This window comes from Pyrgilauda ruficollis, unplaced genomic scaffold (assembly GCF_017590135.1).
Source record: "Pyrgilauda ruficollis isolate IOZ18807 unplaced genomic scaffold, ASM1759013v1 scaffold37, whole genome shotgun sequence".
Taxonomy (NCBI): domain Eukaryota; kingdom Metazoa; phylum Chordata; class Aves; order Passeriformes; family Passeridae; genus Pyrgilauda; species Pyrgilauda ruficollis.
Window position 1 is genome coordinate 6454103 of NW_024525156.1, and position 16358 is coordinate 6470460.

Below are 16358 nucleotides of genomic sequence, written 5' to 3' on the forward strand. Positions count from 1 at the left end.
GGAAGAAACCTGGACTCAACCAAAAGATGATAATCTTATCAACTGTATCCTAAATGAGGTCTGATGTACAAGGGTAAGTAATTTTTGCACAAACATAGATGATAACGTGTACTCTGATGATTCGTGACAGAAATGACAAATTTTCTTATATATTTTAGTAGGAAAGTCATAATGAAAATACAATTGAAAACTGGAAACAGGATAATGAAAATATTTTTGACTTATAGCGTTAAATAATCACCAAATAGAATGAAATCACAAAGTGAAAAATAAATAAAAACTCTACCTCGCTTCTGTTTTACATATTAAATAAACTAGCTTAAGGACAAGGTAAAAAAAAAAAAAAACAAACCTCCAAGCATTTCATATCAGTCCTGCTTGACAGCATTCCTGTATTCCTGAACACCACCACCCCTCCCCTCTCCCTTGAATCTCAGAAGGAAAAAATTCACACAGTGTTAAAAAGACCAGATCTGCCTACATCAAGAAAAGCAATAAACTACCACTACCTGCATGCTCTGTGTGCAACACATCACATAGCATGCTATCAAATTTCAGACAAAAGGCTTCAGAAGATGACGTCCACCTCTCCAACACAGTTTTCCACTTCCCTGTAAGAGCCCCAAGAAAGGCAGAAATACCCTGAACAAATCCTCCCTCTCACAATATCACTACATAGGGTATAAAAGCAATGAGTAACAGTTTCTAAGTAAATTCAGCAAAATATGGCTCTTGCCTGGCCAGCCCTACACCAGACAGGAGGGAGAGCAGAGGACTGTCATCACAACACATCCATGTGTGGAACACATCTCCCACAAGAGCACTCACGGTTAACTAAGAACAAAGTGAACCAGCAACGACGTGCATAAACCATACCTACATCTGTAAACTGCATGATATTGAAAGCCATTCACACATTACATAAATCCAAAGGGCTTGAAAGCTTTTTGTTATGGCAAACAAGATGGTCATGAAATGGTTACTGATGGAGCAAGTGGCATGTGGCACAGAACTGTGCTTGCAAGACTGACAGAGAGTTTGAACAAAAAAGTATTGAAAAATTCAAACCTGTGACCAGTTCTCTGATTTCCAAATCTGTAGTCTTGCGGAGTAACCGTACTAATGCTGGGATACCACCACAGTTTTTCAGAGCTATTTTGTTGTCATCATTTGCTTTCCCATATACCAAGTTCCTCAAAGCTCCACAGGCACTACGGTGGACTTCTGTCATCCGATGGTCCAATAGGTCCACCAGTAATTGTATTCCACCTTGTCTTCTTATCTGAAAAAGGCCAAAGTGACAATCATGCAGTTAGCAATGAACACCAGTACGAATTAATGCTGTCCAATGTAATTAAGCTGTGTTTTATGCAGGCTGCAGGCCAGCAAAGGTGCGTTGGTAACACCACAGAGCTGCTACATTTCACTGCCTTGATTCCTAGTATTATTCTTTCAGTGGCAACATAACTGTACACTGACAAATCAGAACTTCTGTAAAAGCAGCCAAAATTAGTCAAGTGTTGCCTCATCAAGGTTTCTCATGGTTTGTCAAGGTTTGCCTTGGCAAGAGTTTATTATGTGCTGGAGAAACCTCATCTCCTTCAGAGTGTAACACATCACACGCTAGAGGAAAAAACCACAAGGCTTCAGCAAACAAAAAAAGCACTTAGCATCATAAAGTTTTTAGGCATCCTGCCTTTACATTTAATTACTGGGAATGGGAACAACTACTGTAGTCTCAGTAAGGACATTATATCAACTAACCTGGGATGAGCAATGATGAAAGGAAAAGGAGGAATCACCAGAAACATAAAGATAAGGATATAAAATAAATCGTGGTAAGCTTGTTCTAACAATGTTGAGGAAGACCCTTAAGTGATGCAGGAACAGAAATCTTATGTGTACCCAAGGTAGCCTAAAAAATAAATTTCTAATGTGGTATCTCATGTAAAAATCTTTCTAAAAAAAGCACAAAAATATTTGAGACAAATGATCAAGAAGGTCAGGAATACTAAGTACAATTTATTTTGAAACCATTTCAAACAAATACTTCTTAATTGTTCTGTGGCACGATTTGCTCCTCAAAGAGTAATCATTCTTGGATCTAATTTTAAGAAACCACACAGGTTCATAACTAACATCTGATGAGTACAATGCTTTAGCTTCAAGCAAATTACACAGACAACCCTGAAAAGGTCCAGAAGTTTCCCCATATGTGTAGTCGGCTAAGGCCCACAACAAGCCAGGCATTTCAGCTGGCCATTTTACATTTAGGACAACAAAAAATTTGAAGTATTTGCGAAGCAGTTTTTGCATGGCCATGTGTTCTTGGGGCTCTGCAGGGGGCAGTCTTGGAAGAAGGAAACAGTTAAAGTACAATAAAATCTATTAGGAATTATCTTAATTTACCAACTTACAATCTTTATGTAGAACCAATTTATACCATTTCATGGATCTAACACAAGCTTAAGCAAGGTCAAGTGCTAGGTCCTGTGTTACTGTCACAACAAGCCCATGCAATGATACGGGCTTGGGGAAGAGCAGCTGGAAAGCTGGCTGTTGGAAAAGGAACTGTCTACAGCCAGCTGAACATGAGCCAGCGTGTGCCCAGGTGGCCAAGAAGGCCAACGGCATCCTGGCCTGTATCAGCAATAGTGTGGCCAGCAGCATTAGGGCAGCGATCTTCCCCCTCTGCTTGGCACTGGTGAGACTCAGATCCTGTGCTCAGTTCTGGGTCCCTCACTACAAGAAGGACATTGAGGTGCTGGAGCAAGTCCAGAGAAGGGCAATGGACTGGGGAAGGGTCTGGAGCACAAGTCCTGAGAGGAGCAGCTGAAGTAGCTGGGGTTTAGCCCGGAGGAAAGGAGGCTCAGGGGTGACCTTATCACTCTCTACAACTGCCTAAAAGAAGTCTGTAGCCAGGTGGGAATTAGTCTCTTCTCCCTAGTAACAAGTGGCAGAACAAGAGGAAATGGCCTCATGTTATGTCAGAGGAGGTTTAGGTTGGATATTATGAAAATATTCTTCACCAAAAAGGTTATCAAGCACTGGAATGGGCTGCCCAGGGAATTGGTGGAGTCACCATGCCTGAAGGCATTTAAAAGGTGTGCAGATGCAGCACTTATTGGTGGAATGTGAGTGCTGAGTTAATGGTTGGACTAGATTATCTTGATTGTTTCTAACCCAAATGATTATGTGAATCTATGATTCACCTCAGAAAAGACTGAAAAGTGATTCAGGCTTTAGGGCTCCAAAATTGAGCTATATGAAATAACTTACTGCTAAACCAGAAGTTCACCCTTTCTTCTTTAAGTTTATCTGGCATATTCTTACTTTTTTAGTAACAGCAAAACCAAAAAATAGAACAGCTGTGTTATCAAAAAGCATATACACCATGATGTTACAGTGTTAAATTAAGATGTTTTAATGTCTATACAGTTACCACACAGCTTTGATCTAAATGCCAGAGTGATAGTGTTTAAAGACAAACGAGGATATTTTTCCTTAAATAGGCATTATATCAGTACTAATGTGCAACTTTCTGAGCAATATGCAGGTCACCTCAAAGACTACAGCAGCTGGCACTGTATGATGCATGACGAGATACGAATGGACATTGGCAAAATATATGAATTTCAGGCAGAAAAGTTCACCAGTCTTTTTGAGAGTTTATGCTTCTGCTGCTTAGAGAAACCATGACCTCTTTCAGTTTAGAAATGAGAAAAGCAGGTCAAAGAGAAAAGGTGCTGAAAAATATATCACTAGTCAAATATTTTCCATGTTAACAGGATGACTTGCAATTAAATAATTAGCTCATTTCTGAGCCAGAAAAAAAATCACCAAGTTAATCTGGGGGAGGTGGGGGTGAATCTTGCTTGTTTTGTTTGCTTGGGCTTACAATCCATTACCATTTAGCCTTCATATAAAAATATATTTGCTTCCCCTACTAACCAGATTTTAAAAACCAAGCATGCTACATGAAGAGCCACCTACATGACAAAACAGATGACATTTACTAAAAAGACTGGGAACAAAAATTTATGCATCAGTTCTACAAAAGGTGAATCAACCACAGAGCTTCACACTTCAACCTCGGAAAAGAAACAAGATCTGATAGAAGAAAGAATACAGTTAAAAAATATATGAGTTGCCTGGTGTGATGAGTAATATCAAAAACGACAGAATGAAAACATGCCTGCTGATCTTTGTGAATTATATTTTTAAACCACAATATGTTGAATGAATATTTTAATTGCTTTGCTGCTAAAAAAAAAATATTAAGAATGAGAAAAAGTATTACTTCATAGAAAAAATCATTCTGTGTGCTACAATTTAGCTAAAGACTTAGAGGGCTCTGTCTCCATTCAGAAGGACTCTGTGCCTGTGCTGTTTTTCCCACTCTTTCCCTTGCACACAACCAAGTGGCATCTCACACTTCTCAGCAGTTTATCCCGTGGATGCTCTCAGGTGATAGGTTTTGCTATCTTCTGCTCATTTCTAAAGGCAAATGTGTGGTTCTGCTACACTGAGACAGTATTCCTGAGCTGCACCTTCCCTTTCCAGTTATGGCAGCTGACAGCACACTAGTGTTCAGCTCATGCAGCCCTCTTCTCCCAGGAACCTGAAGCCAGGGAGCAGACTGAAGTGATTCAAAGAGTTTCTTAAAAGCAAAGGCATTAAATATTAATCTAAAATGCATTTCTGTCAGAAAAAAAAAGGGTAATAAAACAGAAATGAAACAGTTGTTACATAACACTTTACATAACTTGACAAAATTTCTTAAATTTTACTGAAGAAAGAACCTATTCTTACCTCAGAAATAGAAGATTTATTTTACAAACTTTCTTTGAATTTCCAAGCTCAGTTATTTCGCAGAGTAACTGTGTCATGCAGGGAGAATTGGAGATGATTGTTCACAACTAGGAGCCCAGTTTCTGATGCTGTTTTTTATCTGGACTCATCTCTTGCTTTGGTTGTTGTTTTTTTTTTTTTTTTTTACCAACAGGCCTTTATTCACCACAAGTCTCACCCCATCTTCCTGCTTCTATCAAAAATCTATATAGATGTTTAAAACTATACTCCCCAGCAGGTTTAAGTGTGCCTGACAAATTGTGGGACTGTGATGGATGTTAGCAGGATCTATTTAAATGCATGGAAAATGAGGCAAGGGAAATGAAATTATTTGTTCTTAGCTTTAGGGAGCTAAGAGCCATAGCCTGGAGGACAATTCTGACCTAGTCTCCCGGGGCAGATCTCAGCTAAGTTAGTCACAGCTCCAGTGAATTCAGCAATGCTACTGCCAAATGTCTATGCCAAAAGTGCCTGGATGGATGGATAAGCAGCAATTTGCACCTTTACGGCATCAAATCCCAAATCCCAAATCCCAATTTGATACTTCTGTCTCTTTCCTAACTTAAGATGAAGAAAACATTTCCTAATATAATATTTACTGACATATCAGTGGCTGCTACCTTGTTACATCTAGGAGAAAAACAGAATATGTCAGAGTCTGTTTGCCTAATGAAAACAAACAGTGGAGTACCAACTTGTCGGGAGATAGAGAGGACCAACTCTATTCTCACACAGACCAGCCCCAAAGTAGCCACTTCTGATCTCAAAAGAATGACCTTCAACTCCCCAGCAACTGAGTATGCCCAGTTGCATCTACCCATGTCTCAAATGCATTGTCCCCTTTTTACACCATCTTTTCTCAAAAAAAAAAAAAAAGAGGATCAAAGGAGAAGGATTAATAATATTAACAAGGCTGGGTGAATCTGTGCTGTGTTGTTTCTCATGACTCTCTTAATCCATGGATACCAGTAATTTCTGAAAGTTATCTTCCTTCTTTTTTCTCACTGAAAATATTTTGTGTATGTCTTTGGAAGACACTGTTAGAAAGCTGTTAAATACAGAGCTGTGATTAGGAATCTATGCCAATCAAAGTGAAAACTGAAAGAACAGAGATTACATCAATTTTGGGAAAAAAACTATTTCCATGGAAGAATGCATCTTCCTTCTTTCATCTGAGGAACCATATGTGTTCTTTCACCAGGGTATTTTCAAACTTTCCTTTAAAGTTGGCTCTCTGCCATTAATGTCACTGTCTACTTGCTGGCCACAAGCACTTGACTGGCCCCACTGACGCCCAAACACAGGCAGCCAGGACAGGAAGAGGTGCCAGACTCTAGTACAGACATTGATAAAAGTGCACTCATGTCAGCTTGATGACAGAATCTTCTCCTCTGGCATAATATGAAGTTTTTTGCTTTACATCTGAGAATATGTATGTGTATCCACATTACGAAAATAAAATTTAGATTCAAGAAGGGGTTCAGGCTGCTACTGGAGGCAGTGAAGATGCCAATTATGCTCCCAGTAAGGACAGCTTCTATACCCCATGCCAAGAGCCTATGAGAAATTAATTTATCTCTTTCAAGGCTTATCTTTGACTCGGTGGTGTTTATCCCAAAGTGGACTGTTAGACACCTAATCTACCAGGAGTTACACATGACCAGCCTGAAGCATATGTGTTGATAAAAACAAGTCAATAAGACATCGACAATATGTCTGAAACTATATCTATAGATATATCTATAAGCTTGATTACTGTAGGATTTTACCATATGAATTCTTGATAGCTTGCTTTCCCAACTCAATACAACAGATTGTCTGAATGTGTGGAAGGAAATGAAATGTAGGATGTGAAGGGTATGTACTTGGAATGTACAGGCACCTGTTCTGTGAGGACATCTGCTCAATGGCTGTCCAGCGTATAAATGGAGACGAGACAGGACTGACGTGCACAAACCCTGCAGAGCAAGGAACAATATCAAAGACCAGGACTGGGAGGTCACTGCTCAATGGGCTGCTGAAGGAACCACTCCAAGGCTTGGAGAGGTGCAGCCTGAGCTTTGTTAATTGGTAAAGCGGGCACACAGGGATGAACAAATGGAAAGGTCCTATGGTAAAGAGCATGCTGATGGGATTGTGGCAGTGTGCCAGACTCACAGGATGCTTAGCAGAAGGGCAAAGATAGGAAAAGGGAGTCATTCCAAATGCTTGGGGGAGGAACAACATGAGGAAACAGAGAAGGGCATGATGAAAGGGCTTGGTCATCTGTAAATAAGTTGTGCTTCAGCATGCGAGTCTGGCCACGCCCCTCATTTGATCCCTGCACCCTGTTTTACCTTCTTATTAATCCTAATTGCTAACAGTGGCATAACACTAGTGAACCTTTAGATGGAATAGCTGAAACGAAGAGGAGACATGGGAAAGAACTATCAGAGACACTGTGGATCTCAAGAATAGATATCAGTGAGACCAGAGTGAGCAAAATGTGAGTGACCTCTTCATATCAAGCTATGAGATATCTGGCCCTGGAACCTGGCTATTGCCTATGGCTTTGCAACAGCAGAAGCAAAGTTAAAGTAAATAGATATTATCTGTTTTGACTCTCACTAAGGTTTTGAACCCAATTTTGAAATACATTCTTTGAAATCTGTAGAGTGAAAATTATTCTATTCCTCCCAGCAGCAAAGAAAAGAAGCAAAACCCTTTCTTTCAATCACTGCATAATGGAAATTGCCTCTTGCATCTCTTGGAATGCTACAAAAATTAGAGCTAGAGATACAAAAAGAAAGAAAAGTGAAGCTTCAAGTTTTAAACAGTTTAGCCAAAGACTGTTAGATAATGAAGTACTCCAAAACAGCCTAAAAATACTTCTGTGACAGAAACCAAAGCACCCTTCCTGTTCTATTTATACTCAGCAAGTGGGTATCTAAGATATTGTTCAAATTTTGCCAGTAGGTATAACTGAAACAGCCTTTTCTGCATTTAATTCTGAGTACCCTGCCTTACAAAGTAAAATGTAATGGAAAAAGAAGTAGGAACGGGTAAAAAAAACCTGTTAGACTGACAGAGTAATAAAGTGTGCTGATAAAATAACACAATCTCCTCTTCCCAGTAAGACATTAAGTGTTCCACTATTAACAGCTCCACGTTCCTAATTCAAAGATTAATTCATGGTTAGATGCTTACTTTCCACATTTTTCTTAATAATCACTATTGAGTAACTCTTCATCCAGAGGAGGTGAAGGAAACCTAACAACAATCAATCCTTTCTACACATCATAGATATTAATTGCCAGTTTAATTGATGTAACACACTGCATCATCTGCCACTTATTCTGTGACAATTCTGCTATTAAGAAAGCATGTTTTAACATATCAAAGTACATGTATTTAAATACATGGAATTATTTTTAATGCCACTCTGTTAAATATAGAACAGAATTAAAAAATAACTGTCTGCTAGCACAGGTGATGTTATGTATCCAATAAACTCCAAATTAGAAGAGCAATTCAGTTTAAGTCTGCTTCTGGAAACAATTAGTAAGAATTGGTTTCAATGTTAGATACCGGTTTTCCAACCAGCAGGGCAAGCGCTAACTAGTTCTCATGTCAATGGATTTTGAGCAACTCCATTCCACCAGTGCTGGAAGGAGAAGCTGCAAGATCCAAATCAAATTCCCAAGAATTTTTAAATGGTAGCAGGCTGTGTAGTGAGACAGTCTTTGACTACAGCCACCGCGTTCTTCTCAGGCTCAGTGTGAGCTGACTGGTTTGGCCACACGGACCAGGGCACTGCAGCCAAGGCCAAGATGCTCGCACAGCAACTTGACTGCACTGACTGTTTACCCACAGTATCCATGGAATTATTCTATTTCTTCATGTTTTTACTGCAGTTAGAAATTCTCGCAGTTATTTATCTTTGCCTTGTTTACATTACTAAAATGACTTCCATCTAAGAGGGAAAGAACTACACAATTTTTTGGAGAAGGGTTTGGAAGACAAGCAGCCCCACTGCTAGCTAGTGTCAGAGGGCTGATTCCTAGAACTTGAAATGGATGTGGAAGGGAGAAAACAATTCATCAGAACAGAATATTGGAATAATAGTTAGTGCAGCACATCTCTTAAGATATACTGGTTCAAACTTTAAGTCCTCTCCATTATTTCTTCTGATGTGCCTATGGAACAGCAGGTAGACAATGCAAAATCTGTACATTGCAAATGCACATGGGATTTATTACAGACAAATTTACCTGTAACATCACAGGGTAATTTAGCCTCATTAGTGAAGTAATTTGCTACAGGTTTAAAAAAGTGCTGAGCAATTTTAGCTGAAAATAGAGCAGAATGTTATGCAAATTGCTGCATTAACTCCAAAGTCTAATTTGTTTAAGGAATCTAAATCAGGGCTTGGATGTAGGTTCCATTTAAGAATGGCTTTCTCATTAGGACATTTTAGATCAGATACAAAGGTAACATAAAGCTGTGAACAGGCACATGTAAATAAATTCTACTACCAGTATATATACAATGTTCTGCTTAAAATGAAGCAAGAATCGTTCCCTCTGTGTTAAACTGCACTATGTGGAGAAGGATGGGGATCTTTTTTTCTGTGTCTATAGAAACCAGGTGGGTGTTTGGTGAAAAGGTTGTGTGACGTGAGAATGCAAAGCACGGGATCAATACTCAGGAGCTTTTTTCTTCGGAAGTGGGTATCTTATTTCTGTTACTGAGTACAGAAGGGTTTTTTTTGCCCTGTGTTTCTTAAGTGACCACTTTAGATCTTGGGATCTATGTCTGGGGTTGACAGAGGTTCAAAACCATTTTCTGAACAGGAGGAGACTCAAAATCATGTTCTAAAATTGCCCTGAGAAGGTATGAATAAATGTGTTGCCTTCTCAGTCAGTAAGCCTTAATGTATTCTGCTCTGTGACACATTTTGTTTTCCATGCTTTGTATGAAGACCATACCTATTACAAATCAAAGTTTTCATGTGATTTGAGATTTTACAAAAATAAAAATCCCTGGGTAGAGATGAGTTACCTACAATTGTAAAGCACTTTAGTCTAATACTTTAAAAAACATTACATTTGAAGGACAAGTATGCTACTCTAATCATGAAGGACTAGTGGGATCTTCCAAATAACACTTCTAACTGCAAGCATCCAGCTGACCTTTAGTGTGTGTTTGACTGAGAAGGCATCAGAAAAACAATTGTCAATCCCACTGTTGAAAGCAGTATCTCCTAAAATTAACAGACTGGCACTGACCTACATTATAAACTGAGGAACACACATAAATATGATAAAATACACACATGCTAAAGCCCTCAGTCGGTATTTTAACTACTTGATATTGATTCAGGGTCTTTATTTTCCAAAAAATGCACAATGCTACGAAAGGTTCAGCAGCATGCACTTCATAGACAGTGTGACAGCAATATTAATTTAGGATGCCAAGACACTGGCATTACTCAACCAATCAACTGATTTAGTACTGTCTGATATTAAATGAAAAATTATGATTAACACCAACGGTTCGGATAATTTACTTTCTGGTATTTAAAAATGATTAAGTATCTATTTGAGAATGAAGTTTTGTATTTATTGTTGGTGAAAACAACCGACATATATACTTCAACTAAAAACATCCTGGTATTCCTATAATAGATACCTACTGAAGTTTAACAAAATAAAGAAAATGCAATTTTTTTAATGTAAAGCAAAAGTAAGTTTTTTAGAGATAGCAGTATGTCACTTTTTCAAATATTTTAACAGCAATAGAGGACATCACCTCAGTGATATATGAAAAATTTCTGAAGCTGTAGCTCACTCTCTTCAGTTAAGGGTATCATAAATGGGATTTAGTCAATTTGAACACAAACAAGACTGAAGAAAATTTTTTTCCAGTCATTTAAGCCCAAACAAGAAAACAACTCTATCTGACATTTCAGCTGTAACTGGAAATTCAAGAAGTTCCTCTTTATTGATGTTTGCTGTAGTTAGCTCAGTTTGCCTCACAGAATAAACAAAAGGTCTCTTCTCAGATTAAAAATACATTTACAATTTATTACGTTGAACATCATGATGACCTGATGACCTCTGCTCACAGGACATTCCATACTGTGATTTGAATGTGAGGTGTTCTCAGAAATGAGGCATCATCCTTCAAAGAATCTCTCAGTCACATGAGAATTTTCTGTCCTGAAGTGTTCTGGGAGCAAGCTACTCTCTCAAGAGCTAATGAATGCATTCTAACAACATCCCTGCTTGGTAGGAAGTTTTGCTAACAGAACCCGAGGCACATAAAATTTTCATTTTTGTCTAAGTTCACAAAGGAAGGCCACGACCTGCAGTTTAAGAATTTCAGTGAAGCAGAAAGCTGCACTGCAGAATCTTTCCTCAATCTCTCCATTTACGTCAGTTTTATAAAAGAAGTAAAAGTCAGCACAAGTAAACACCTGCCTCACAGCTAATACACTTCTTTATCCACAGATCAATATGCAAAATTTTATATATAGATATAAAAGTAGGTATTATATAATAAATGAGTGTGTGTGTGTGTATAAATACATACACACACACACACACACACGTACTGGTTTCTAGATGGGCATTTCTGTTTCAGAGCCTTAGGTGTTCTTATGTCTCACAAACCCATGCCTTCTGCTGCCACCATTCTCAGCAGCTTAGTAACAGCCATCTCTTTGTATTTTTAAACACATTTTGAAGATCAACTGATGGTCTTTACCTTAGAAGTTTCATTTGGCAGGTCCTTTTTATCAGGACTATGATTTTCCTTATTGAAACCATTTTGCTGCCAACCTTTTTTCGTAGAGATATGTTGAGAAAGCACCAAATTACAGATATTGATATCAATCTAGGTTATTTTATTTCTATATATAGTATGTAAAGTCTTACCATGGCTTACTGGATGATGAGAACAGTAATAAAAAATATGCTCTACAATAGGAAATTGAATAGAATCCTCTGCATTCACACATCAATCTAATAAATCAGAGAAGCAATTGGCAGGAAAGTTATGAACAGAAAGAAATCCATGGCATATACAGCAGAGCACTACACTGCTTGAAAAAGCTGCAAATATATTTATTACCCATTCAAAATGTCATACTATCTATGTCAAATGACACTGTCTTTCAGTGAATTACCCTTCTTTCCCTACCACCGAATATTTTCAAATACAAAATAGAAAGCTTTTGCAAATGTTTTGATACAAGTACAACATGTTTTCCTCAGACCAGTGGAGAGAAGAACAGTACAGGGCAATGCTCTTTCTGTGTCTGCTGCATACCACAGAAAGTAGCACAAAGGCATTTATCTTGCACATATAATACTGCTTTTTTTTTCCTCTTCTAACTTCATGAAAAGCATTTTCACCAGATATTCACATCTGAATTTTTTTGCTTATCAAATTCATTGCCTGAAATTCTTTTCTAGGTGCTTATTCTGGCTGCCCAGAGATGAAAAAGAGAGAAACCTTTAGCCAGTATTCCCATCTCCAGTGAGGCACACACTGTAGGAGTGAATGCTAAACCCAGATAAACAGGGATTACAGACAGGTTCTCGTCTACACTCACTCCCTTCAGCCTGCAAGAAGACCAGAACTAGGACCCCTAAACAGCAGCAGAACAAAGGTCAAATTCTGCATCCCAAAGCTGTTTGCGAATAGCTGCTACCAGCTTCCACTGTAGTGAATAAACAGCAGAGTCCAAATAGCTAAGTTGCAATTATCCAAATAAAACATAGACATTTTTTAACTACTACTACTGCTTAAATATATGTAAAATTTTGGCTCACTTTCACTCTAAATAATTGTTACTGACTATTACTATCATAGAAAAACCTTAGAGAGAAACTTTTTGGAAGAGTGGGAAAAATACTGTCCTTTTGGTTATTCCCTGGAGAGGGAATAACTGGTCAGTGGAAGGGGAGAAACACAAAAGCAGTATAAAGCAGTGTTGAGATGAAAACACCAACATACGTTCTCAATATTAAGCCCACAATTTTAGAAAATAATATTTTAAGCCACCTTGTAAATTTGTTTGATTCAGTCTCTTTTCAAGATGAGAAAGAATAGTATGTTACACAAAACAGATGAAAACAGGAAGGCAAGAAAAATTTCTAATTTTTGCTTATCTAACATTAACTCAAAAAAACCCAACCACAACTAGATGTTTCATTAAATTTATGCAATAATACACCCTTAGTTATTTCTTTTAAAATCATGCCACTTTACATGACTAAAGCCTTTTTCCAACAGAAATAATTTTGAATGTGAATGCCATAAACCCAAGGCATTCATCAAGATCCTTAGCAGAGCAGGGGATGAGAAGACAAGAACTGGCCTCAGAAATCTGCCACTACTTTGTTGTGCAATCTTCAGTTAACATCCCAACTTAACATCCTAACTCTGCCTTTACCCCTTATAAGAAATGTTACTCCTGCAGGGCTTGTCATTAATTTATTGAACAAATGGAACACTTTCCTAATCTTAAGTCAAGTGAAATATATGCCAGGTACACAGTAAATCAGTATTATAATTCAGGCACAGTATCTTGATGAAATCAAGAATAACCATGGTTTAATGATCCCAGAGGAACCCCAGAGTGTAAAATGCCACTTTAGTGCTAGAGAAAGCACATATTATGGGGACACAGCACAGCACTCAGTGACAGCCATTAATACTCAGTCTTAATCAGTGTAAAGACTGTGCAAAAAAAAGAGATGAAAAGAGAAATATCATCTCTCATCAGAAAAGAGAAATACCATAAAATAGTACTGTATAAGTAAGATGGCAAAACTAAACACAGGAATGCATTCAGAATTGCTTTTGAAAGCAAGACTGTCAGTGTAAGATTTAAATACCAGATAGAAGGTACACTTTTATGCTTTTTTCCTGTGAAAAAGTGAAAAGGCCTACCACTTTATAATTTTTTTCTGGAAGATTCTAGCAAAATAAAGGCAATATATTAGCAAGAAGAAAACAGAGTGATATACTTTCATAAATATTATTTAGTAGCTCAGTGTTTGTCTGTAGACCGAGAAACATAATTACAATACTTTATGTGAAGTGAGCAAAACTGGGTTTTTATTAGCATTGTAATTAAGACCACTCATATTTAGACGGTCTTAACAGTGTTAACACAGACTATTGTGTCAAGACCAATGTAGCCATTTCTGCCTCAACTATTCCAGTTAATAGTAAAGAGGAAAAATTTTCAGCCACAGGCTTGTATTATATGCACAGCTGAAAGAGGAGAGAGCGTATCATGGATATGGCATAAAGGGACATCCAGAGCAGACATATGAGACACTTCAAACTGGAACTGTAGTTACTGAAATGCTGTCATATAAACTCTCTTGTGCACCTGTCAGTAGAGAAGAGCTTGCAGCACAGATATCACTGCTTTGCTCAGGAGAAACAAACCATTTATATCTGCCTGTCTTAACAGAGAAAGAGAATTCAAGCTACTGACTGCTGGAATGAATAAAATGGAAGGGAGCAGAGTGATCACCAGTGGTTACACAGTGCAGAAGATGAGATTAAAATAAAATTAAAAAAAAAAAAAAAAAGAAGAAGAAGAAAATCAAAACCAAGTAGCAGTAGTAGAAAACAAGAGCTAGTCTACTACTAAATTTTCTAAAAAATTTCTGTGGAAAGAAGGTGGGACAAGCCATAGTTAGTGTATCCAAGTGATGGGATTTTGATCATGTGAGAATAAAAGGACATAATTTATATTTAAAAAACAAGTGGACTCATCTTTCAGCTGTCCCAGGTGTTTTAGAGATCTTCCAATAGGACTGGGGAAAAGATATCTTCAGCCCCTCTATCCCACTTCAAGTTAGTGGAACTGCAAGAATACCACAAGATGCACAATGCCAGGCAAAGTGCCTGCCCATACAGTGATGGAATAGGAAATTCCTTGTTTTGCTGTGACAAATTAATTCCTTGGTTTGCTTTCCTAGTGTGTGTGGCTTTTGCTCTCCTTATTTAACTGTCTTTATCGCATCTCTTGAGTTTTTTCACTCCTCCATCCCACTGTGGGGAAGTGAACGAGTGGCTGTGTGGGGTTTAGCTGCTGGTTGGGGTCAAACCATGATAGAGGAACAGTCCTCACAAATGGCTCATCCTGAAGCCATGTAGGAGTTGATATTGACAGGTTGTTGCCAACTTAGAACCCTTAAGAAGAATAAAAGGAAATAATAAGAATAAAAAAAATTTAACATCCCCATTTACAAGAGTGCCCACTGTCATGCAGGGCTAAAAATGGGCCACGCTTTTGAAACTTAGTAGATGCTTTCACTATAAACCCTTTTTATTTCATGTACATTCACGTGTGTAGCTTTTACTTAACATGTTTGTTATCTGTGACACTCTCACACATTCACCCCTTTCTCTTCTCTGCCTGATGATAATGAAACATAAATATGTGGAGGGTTTTTTACATGTCACAGCATGACAGGAGTGCATTTGAGCTGTAGGTATGCTAGAAAAAGCTACAGCAATGGACACTCAAATTGATCAAATTAGTTGTTCCTGTACAGTTTGGTTTTGTAATTACCAACAGCCCAGCTGACCAAACATCATTTAGTAATTACAGGTCAGTTATTTTATACTCGAAGTTACTTCTCATATAAGGCATATGCCAGTACACCAGAAATACTGTAACAGTGCAGCCTCTCGTCTGAAATGCATTCTTTAAGTAGTTCAAAAGCTCTTTGAATATTAACATTAAAATATAAATAAATTTTGAAGTAGAATGAAAAATGTCATTCCTCATTCTAAAGAACAAAAACTTTGAACATCGTGGGACAAGAAATAATCATGTATCTATTTGTATGCCTCGTCTTCCTTGCCCTACTGTGAAGAGTGAGACTCCCTGGTGTTGTTGATGGTTCTGAGTGGAAGTTACACCTAACTTTCTCTCAGTGTAAAAATCATATCCTTGAATTACAAGATGCTAAGAGTGGAAAGCCTTGTTGTAGAAACTATTTCAACAGTGCAAACTAAGACAATTTACAAAAGACAAATCAAAGGATCATTTCCAAAAATGCTTTGAGTGTAAAGTATAAAAACCCCCAAACAAGCAGCATTTTGTCTTTGAATATCTGACAGTGAATAACCCATCAATAAAACGTCCCAACCTTTACTGCAAAACTATATACCATCTGTTGACTGACTTCTTGGAAAACAAACCAGAGATGAGTAAAAACCTGTAAGGTAAGTCTTGTAAAATCATCAATGAGGCTTTAGAAAATAAAATTAAAAAAAAAAAAATTCAAAGGCTGTTTCTGGGTATGCCACTGGGTGCTGCTTTATTTCATTTAAGTAATTTCTACCAGAAAAAACTAGACAGAAAGTGTATTGAAAATGGATTGCTTGATGTCTGCCTGCAGAGATGAATACAGCTGCCCAGGGGGATGGGGGCATAGACCCAAACTGCACTGCAGTGATCCAAACACAGGTAAACAAAAGCATGAACATCT

The 16358-nt window shown here is 37.9% G+C and overlaps 1 protein-coding gene across 1 annotated transcript in view; it reads right to left on the reverse strand.

The window, feature by feature from the left end:
• CTNND2 (catenin delta 2) overlaps positions 1-16358 on the reverse strand; it is a 522107-nt gene that overhangs the window by 144465 nt on the left and 361284 nt on the right. The window contains exon 10 of the mRNA XM_041475907.1: positions 1069-1282. Within this exon, the coding sequence (XP_041331841.1) occupies positions 1069-1282 (214 nt within the window). The remainder of the gene's footprint in view (positions 1-1068; positions 1283-16358) is intronic.